The following is a 9196-nucleotide window of genomic DNA, read 5'->3' on the forward strand; positions in this document are numbered from 1 at the left end:
GTATAATCAGGGCAGCGCAAAAAGTTGTTTTGCACAAGCATTTCTATAGCCAACTACACGGATGAAATTTACGTATGCTTAATAATTTTACGCAAAACAGCTTTCAGACTTTCCCTATTAATTTCATCGTCTTTTGAATTATGAACATATTTACATCATAAGGGTTTTTTCGTTGTAAGGCTTTCTTTTTTAGTTGATTTTCAGCTAGCAAGACTTATCGTAGATGGCATAATAAGTCACACCCGGACAAGGTCGGGTTATACTGCTAGTATTATATAAAACAGCTTCTCAAAGTGGATGCGTTCGTAGGTCAAAAGCTCTATCTCTAAAAGTAAAGTCCATCTAACCAGTTGGCATTACGTGATTATTGCGGCTTCGAACTACATTCCCATAAATATGGTGTCTTGTGTTGTAGTAAATGTTGTTGTGTAAGAAATAATGCTCCAGCTATCTCATATCACACTTAAAGCCATTAGAAGTTAGGATTATCTCTTAATCTCATTTCTATACATTAACATTCAAAATAAATGGAAGTGGAGAGACAAGTTACTGAAGAAATTGCAAGAGTGCAATGAAATGATTTAACAAAAAAAAAAAAAAAAAAAGAAACTAAATATTGTTTATAAATTAATAAAGGACTGAACTAGTGCGTGTGTTTATCACCGGCATAATGCCTCTCCCAAGGTTTAATTGTATTTCTTTTAACACACATATCCACATCAAGAATCTTGCACACCAAATACACATACGAAACATTAATAACATTACTATGGTAACAACAGCGTTCACACTTTATCACCAAGGTATTCAGCGCGGAGTTTTTAAAAAATTAATTTTAATTATTTATATACTAATACTTCTATCATATATTTCACATCTAGAATATAATTCTTAATTTTACTAACAGAATATATACATTTTCTTTTCGTATTTTTACTATTAGAATGAATTTTAGTTTTGTTGTTTTCAAATTATAGAACCGCAGTCAATAAAATCAAACGCGGCGGTCACTGACATGTATTGTTTAATATGCACGTGGAAATGTTTTCTATTTGTGTTATTTCTTCATCAAATTTTATCACAAGTTACCAATGACACAAATAGCACCACTTCATCAATTACGACACTTAGTTCTGTTACTAAAAGGGCTGTTACACAGCCAGTGACCAAGTCAGTTACGAAATCACCGTTACCAACGCAACCACCGACCGACATTCCGCCAAATACAGGTTGGTAAACAAACACCCTATTGTAACAAAGAACTCTCACTCTTTCGTTCTTTATATATATATATATATATATATATGTGTGTGTGTTTATATACATATATGTGTGTGTGTGTGTTTATGTATATAAACTATATATATTTACAATCTTTCATATTAAGGATTAACTGCTGGTTGACTTAGAATCAGTTGTGCATTGGACTAAATATCTAATAGTAAATTAATTAATCAATATTCATAGTTTAAATTACACTAATTGGCAGTACAGTCCATCCATCTGGGATTGATCAAAATATTTGTATCCTGAGTAACATTTTAAATTGCATTTAGTAGCAAGGTCCTTGTTTAGGAGTTCCCGAGTTTTGAGGAATGCTGAACCACCTCAGGTTTACTTTGACCTAGAGTAAGAGCGTTTGTCAGTGTCCCCAGCTATGGGTTAATTAATATGTCATGGAATTGCTTCTGGAAGGAGATCACCTAATCGGATCCAGAGCAGATGAGGCTCCTCAACTTTGTATTTGCTCATCTAAAAGACGATAACTACTTAAGAAGAGTGGACCTGACGCGCGCACCCGCGCTAGTCTATAGACGGACGGACGCCCGCTCAAGTCAGCGGCACTTGTGATAAAAAAAAAACATCCACATGTATAAATATGTGTAAACTGTAAATCGGGGGGAGGGGGAGGATCTTTTTATCTATCTAATAAAACAAACAACCGACTGAATGAATCATCGACTTTGGACAAATATGTCTATCTATCTATCTATCTATCTATCTGACGCACGCACCCGCGCTAGTCAGGTTAGTGGACCCGAAAAACAAACAAACCATTCTGTGGACGCGCGCTAGTGTGCCACTGACTTGCGTGTGCACGTGTCTGTCTACTGACTGGCACTGGTGCACGCGTCGGGTCCACTCTTCTTCAGTAGTTCTGTTATCTCTATACAAATCTTGCATTCTGATAGCTACTGGAGTTGTAACACTTATTGTATCAGATCAATACAAGTCTGAAGGACGAGAGAGTGGGACTGGCTCTGCACAAAACATGCCCACTATAATGATAAACCGCCGATACCGTGTGGGGTAATTTACTGAATGTTTAAAAATAGCTAAGGGAGTAAACCCCAACAGAAAATCTGAATCCTAGGACAGATAATAGGCACCTCTCTGCAGATCCATGGATGCTGCTAACATACTGGCTTGTTCCTTTGTAATGTGTCCATCAGTGGAGAAGTGTTGAATGTACTTGGGGCTCAGTACTTGCTTCTGAAAACAGTTCAAGTGCAGTGGAATTGGTTAAGTCTCTGTCTCTGCAGTACCATTAATGAACTATGGAAAAGATCAACTGTTCGGCAGGTCTGTATTTAAAATCAATTTAATTGATTATCCTTCACTTGTTTTATATTTACTTAGACATCTGGACACTTTTGAGAATGCAGATGTCTGAATAAGTAGGATACCTGATCAGTTAAGTGTTTAGCAGTCCATACTGTATTATTAGTGCCATGTTATAACTAACCAAGTCCATTAATCTCTTAGTAGGAAACAGCATTGATAATATAATCACTGCTGTAAGAAGCATTAATGCAAGGGAATAGTGGCTTGTTGAACTACTGTGACAGATCAATATCCCATCCAGAAAGGGATGTCCCTCATTTTGTGAACACTGAGAACCATAGATAAACAACAGTTGTGTGGTTCTTTGCGATCTGCAAAATAATTAGTTTGCTAACTTTTTAATTATTACCAAATATTCTTATGTGGCACAATTTTCAAATGAATGTTTTTCTATTTCTTTGAAGATGTTGGTCCCTGTCCTTGTGATCTGACTGCCCATGGCTGTGATGTAAATTGTTGCTGTGATTCTGACTGTTCTCCAGATGACCAAAAGGCTTTTTCTCATTGCATAGCTTTTAATCCTATGTAAGTGGTTTTTATCTATTTTTCATTTACCATTTCCATTTCATAAAACTTCAAAAAACCACCATTGAGATTCACGGGGCTGTGCTGTGTCACTGCTGTGAAGGTATTTAATTGATCACAACAACTTTTTTCTGTCTGGTTCCTATTTTATTGATCACCCTTTCCCTCCCTCCTGATCCACAGTCTGTATTCTCCCTTATAATCACCTTTTTTGTACATTGAGAGTATGCTCTGGCACCTTGTCATCACTGTCTTTATCTCCCTTCTAGCTACTCTCACCCACTCTCACATAATGCTGGATGGCCATGTATCTTCTCTATAACCAGACACCTGTGCTTGTTCAGCCTTCAACACTAGCACAGAACCATCTCCCCCTCTCTCTCAAATGCACCCTCACTCAGTCAGGGCTTTTTCCCTTTCCTTTCTTTTTGCCTTACAAGTTACTTGGTGACCTCACTAGTGCTGGTGATATGAAACAAGTGCCCAGTACAAAATGTAAAGTAGTTGGTATTAAGAAGGGCACCCAGCTGTAGAAACCATGCCAAAGTTGAGACTGGGGCCTGTGATTCATTGGATCCTGTCAAATAGTTCAACTCATGCCAGCATGGAAAATGGACGTTACATGATGATGATATCTTTTGAATTGCTTTGTTACTGTTTTAGTATAAAGTGACAAATATAAACATAAGCACACACACACATATTGTGGGCTTCCATACAGTTTCTGTCAATTAAATTCCACTGACAAGGGATTAACCCACATAGGCTATGTTTGATTAATGCCTTGTGTGTTTGAACCTCCATGTGCTTGGGAAGCAAACTTGATAGCAACCAGACAGCTACACCAACACCTCAGTTTTTGTTATGATACAAATATTGTGCATCTGGATCTCAAATATATTGTTATTATTTTCTGACTGCAAACATTTGAGTAAATTCTGTGTAAGTTCATATCTATAGTTGTGAGACTTAGCCACTGTCCTGGGCCCCTTATGATCCACCTGAAATCTTTTGGTACTGGGACATTTTGCAGGATTATGGTGTAACCTTGCCCTTCATCCTCACAGAGTTGATAAAATATGAGCCAGTTGAGCACTGGGGTCAGTGTAATTCACTTCTCCACCCACCCCCTCAAAATTGCTGGCGTTTTACCAAAATTAGAAAGAATTATTTAAATCATCTGGTTGGAAAGTGAATAAGCTTTTCCCATCCAACTATTAATATTTAGTTTCACAAATCAAAGAATAAATAAAAGCACTTAGATCCACTTCTTACTAGTTTGTCTTTTGCTTTCAGTTTAGTGAAAGATGGCCTGTTGGCTGTGTTGTTAGAGCTTCAGATTACGTTGCGGTAACCATTCTGGCTTTCTACATTCTCAGTTCAAATCCTGCTGAGGTCAGTATTGACTTTCATTCTTTTGTGGTCAACAAGACACCAGTATGGTGTCGGGATTGATTCTTCTTTTTGTTTGCCTCTCTCTCTTTCTGGAAGAAATTAACTATACTCAGTAATTATTGGTATGTTTGGTCTCATTCCACTCACATATCCACATTATTGTTTTAATGACCACTTTTCCATGCTTGCATGAGTCAGACAGTGTTTGTTGAGGTGGGTTTTCTATGGCTGGACACCTTTTCTGTTGCCATTTTTCCCCTGTTTCCAATTTCGTATCAAGGCAAAGAGACAATAGTACACACACATGCTTACATGCGCATACATACATTCATACATAGGTGTGGCTATGTGGTAAGTAGTTTCCTTCTGGACCACATGGTTTCCGGTTCAGTCCCACTGTCTGGCATCTGTAGGTGTTTTCTACTGCAGCGCTGGGGCTATGCCTATTTTAATACATATTTAGCAATCAACTCTCTTCCCAAAAATTTTCAGAGAAGAAAATTCATTAATTGGTTTGTTAATAATATTTCAGAATTGATGACCGGTTGTGCTTTCCTGAAAACCTTATGACAGTTAATGTCTATTTTAAAACTAATGTTTCTGATGATGGAATTCTCTGTATTTATTACGACAACAGTAAGTATTTTCTTTTGTTTTAATTTAATAAATTTTGTTCATTGTTCTTTCCTTTTATATTAAATTTTCTTTTCCTAAATTATGTCAAACAAAATTTGTTAAAATATTCAATTGCTAATTTTACTGACTCGGGCTATGATTACAATTATATTCTTAAATTTATCCTCACTTTAAATATTTTAAAAATGTTTTTCACTGAAGAACCAAACAAATAACTGACGAATGTTTTCCATTTCTTTCATTTGTAGAAGCTGAACGGAACTTTTACAAAAATCCCAAGCTTGTTACCACTGAAGAAATGTTCTTGGAGTATGAGAAAAAATATTCAGGTCCATCATATAAGGTAGAAGCACCGAAAGCACCTCCATTTGGAAACTTTTACAAAGTAAGCAGATCACTTGGCAGAATAATGTTCAGGTTTTTTTATTTTTTTATTTGCTTCCATTTAAATATTTCTTGAGAATTGAAACTAATGCTAAGTAAAAAAAATTTAAAAAAACAAAACAAAATTAATAAATGAGGCATGCCAATGAAGGAGCCTTTATACAGCTACTTTATCTGCTAGAAATAGCAACTAAATTTCTCTGAAATCATAACCATCCCATATCTCAAAAAGCAAAGATACAGTCAACAGTGCAATAGTCCTAAGCCATACAAATATACAGGATGATGCTTAGGAACACTTTTGATCATAGATCTGCTCATTTAAGGGTTACTGTTGATGTGTAATAGAAGTACCTAGCTACATAGCACAGGTACCATCCCTGACTAACAGCTAAATACTAATTATAATAAGGAATGGTGACAGAAGACTGCATGTTTGGGTCCTGATCAGAATACGAGACTGCACTCCATGGTCGAGTGGTTACTCAATTGAAGGACAGTGGTTTTTCCATAGTAGCATGAGTAAAATAATTTGTGTAAATTTGAACATTATATTCTGTTGGGACCAATTACTTTTGTAGCTGATGTGGATGGAATGAGACAATTTGGCATGGCTGACAGGACTTCCAACCTATTGTGGCACAGGAGGCAATAAAAAACCAAAACACACACACACACGCATACACAGAGAAAGAGAGAAACACACACATACACAGAGAAAGAGAGAAACACACACATACACAGAGAAAGAGTAGGAAACATTGAAATGTTAAAACATTTGAAATCTGATAATTCAACATCAAATCTGCTACACCAAATAAGTGGCACTAAAACAGCCGTACTAGAATATCTCTTAAGACCTAATGTGGAAGCTGCTGTTATCCAGGCAAATTGAAGCAAGCAGAGTTATTTGCTTTCAACTGAAGTAAGCAATGAAGTGGCTAGAGTTGGGTTTAAGCTTAATGTCATCATCATCATCATCATCATCGTTTAACGTCCGTTTTCCATGCTGTCATGGGTTGGACAATTTGACTGAGGTCTGGCAAGCCAGAAAGCTGCACTAGGCTCCAATCTGATCTGGCAAGGTTTTTACAGCTGGATGCCCTTCCTAACGCCAGCCACTCCGAGAGTGTAGTGGGTGTCTTTTACGTGCCACCAGCACGAGAGCCAGTCAGGCGGCACTGGCATCAACCACATTCAAATAGTGCTTTTTACATGCCACTGGCACATGTCACAACTATTTATTTCATCCAGTTGCAACAATCTCTCCAAAAAGCAGGAGAATTTGTCTAGTTATTGTATTAATGCAGTCTTGTTTGTGTAATTTCTTGTAAATTCATATTTAATCATCTTTCAATAAAATTAATTATATTTCTGTTATTCTTTGTTTTGTTTTCAGAGTGGCAACAGCATTTATATATTGGGTTCTGACTATGTAGCCAGTTATTTCACTCTACCAACTACACTGGCTTCAGAATTTTGTGTTGATGACAACCCTGCTGGTCAGTAAACAACAAAAACATATATCACCCTTGACATGAATTATAAGATTACAATAATGACAATTATGTAATCACGATAGTTATTTACTGAAGCATGTATGTGTTTTAAAAAGCATTGAATAACCATACCTGTTCTCTGTATTTTATTAATATTATATATATATATATATATATATATATATATAGTAATAATATTAGGGAATAAAAAATTATTCCAACCTTACAGGTAAAATTCTGTATAATAATATTAGACCGAATTTCGTAATATATAATATATATATAACTAATTTAGAGACGAACCACCAGTCTACAACTCAGTCAATGAAGAACCCATCCAAAACCATGTTGTGAGACATATACCATATAAATACTAATCTAAATTTTTAGTAATTTTAATCATCATCATCATCATCATCATCATCGTTTAACGTCCGCTTTCCATGCTAGCATGGGTTGGACGATTTGACTGAGGACTGGTGAAACCGGATGGCAACACCAGGCTCCAGTCTGATTTGGCAGAGTTTCTACAGCTGGATGCCCTTCCTAACGCCAACCACTCAGAGAGTGTAGTGGGTGCTTTTACGTGTCACCCGCACGAAAACGGCCACGCTCGAAATGGTGTCTTTTATGTGCCACCCGCACAAGCCAGTCCAGGGGCACTGGCAACGATCTCGCTCGAAAATCCTACAGGAGCCAGTCAGGCGGTACTGGCAACGGCCACGCTCAAAATGGTGCATCTCATGTGCCACCCGCACAAGAACCAGTCCAGGGGCACTGGCAACGATCTTACTTGGCTTGCCGGGTCTTCTCACGCACAGCCCATTTCCAAAGGTCTCGGTCCGTAGTCATCGCCTCGGTGAGGCCCAATGTACGAAGGTCTTGCCTCACCACCTCAGCCATAATATATAATATATCATGCAAAGAAATACTAATCTAAAAATCAATTTTTATACTTTATTTGGTTTTTAGATTAATATATTTTTTTATTCCACTGATTGAAATGAGTAAAAGAAGTGATCAGGCTGAAATTTACAGTTTTAAAATGTTGTGCTTTTATATGTGTGTATGTGTGTGTGTATTGATGTATTAAAGAGAATTCTGTAGAACTTTTGTAAAAAATCATTTTAAAAAATGAAATTATTATAATCTGTTTTATAGCTTATTTAGTTGACAAAACACAACAGTGTGTCAGAGATCTGAAAAATTTGGATGAAGAATGTGAGATTTCTCCAAGAATCTCTGCTTACTCTTATTTTGAAGACTTCAAGATTGTTGTAGTAAGTGATACTTTTTATGTTCTTTGTTGCCTTGAAATGTTAAGAACCAAAGATGGTTTGCTTCATGATATATTTGGGAATAGAGTCATTGCTACACAAGCAGTATTTATACATTTTCAACAACCATTTTATCTTGAGTTCCTTTCAAGTGTTGGGCCTTGCAGAGGCAACAACCGAGACCTTTGGCATTATGTTGTGCTTGAGAAGAAGACCCATCAGGCCAAGCAGAATTGCAGTTGTGGCAGATACCAGTGTCATGCAAATTGGTACCTGTGTCGGTGGTACGTAAATGTATCCTGGTGTCGTGCAAATGGTACCCATGCTGGTGGCATGTAAAAGCACCCATTTCACTCTTGGAGTGGTTAGTGTTAGGAAGGGCATTCAGCTGTAGAAAACCATGCCAAATCAGACTGGAGTTTTCCAGTGTGCCAGCCCAGTCAAACCGTCCAACCCATGCCAGCATGGACAACAGACATTTGATGGTGGCGGTGGCAATGGTGGTGTCGTCGTTGTCGTCTTGCCACCAGTTCGATATTTGTTATGTAAGGAGAATGCAATCAGTTATGGGTAGAAGTAAAATGAAAATGTAAGCTCGCAAGGAATGAAGCCAGTATGCTCCGTTGGATGTGTAATGTCAATGTGAATACCCGTCAGAGTGTAAGTATCTTGAGAGAAAAGCTGAACATTAGAAGCATCAGTTGTGGCGTGCAAGAGAGACGATTGCGCTGGTATGGACATGTGGTGAGAATGGAGGAGGATAGCTGCGTGAAAAAGTGCCACACCCTAACAGTTGAGGGAACCCGTGGAAGAGGTAGGCCCAGGAAGACCTGGGCTGAGGTGGTGAGGCAAGAC

At 37.5% G+C, this 9196-nt stretch overlaps 1 protein-coding gene across 2 annotated transcripts in view; it reads left to right on the plus strand.

Annotated features, from left to right (window-relative positions):
* The first annotated feature begins 981 nt into the window (after positions 1 to 981).
* The window catches only part of LOC106872792 (tectonic-3), a 30141-nt gene continuing 21926 nt past the window's right edge, over positions 982 to 9196 (plus strand). For both annotated transcript variants that reach the window (XR_008264646.1, XM_014919902.2), the window contains exons 1-6: positions 982 to 1229; positions 3030 to 3150; positions 5078 to 5181; positions 5430 to 5566; positions 6965 to 7067; positions 8226 to 8344. Coding sequence is in view for 1 of the 2 variants with exons in the window: in XM_014919902.2 (XP_014775388.2) it covers positions 1016 to 1229; positions 3030 to 3150; positions 5078 to 5181; positions 5430 to 5566; positions 6965 to 7067; positions 8226 to 8344 (798 nt within the window). In the remaining variant the exon portion in view is untranslated. The remainder of the gene's footprint in view (positions 1230 to 3029; positions 3151 to 5077; positions 5182 to 5429; positions 5567 to 6964; positions 7068 to 8225; positions 8345 to 9196) is intronic.

Source organism: Octopus bimaculoides, chromosome 7 (genome assembly GCF_001194135.2).
Source record: "Octopus bimaculoides isolate UCB-OBI-ISO-001 chromosome 7, ASM119413v2, whole genome shotgun sequence".
In the NCBI taxonomy this organism is placed as follows: Eukaryota; Metazoa; Mollusca; class Cephalopoda; order Octopoda; family Octopodidae; genus Octopus; species Octopus bimaculoides.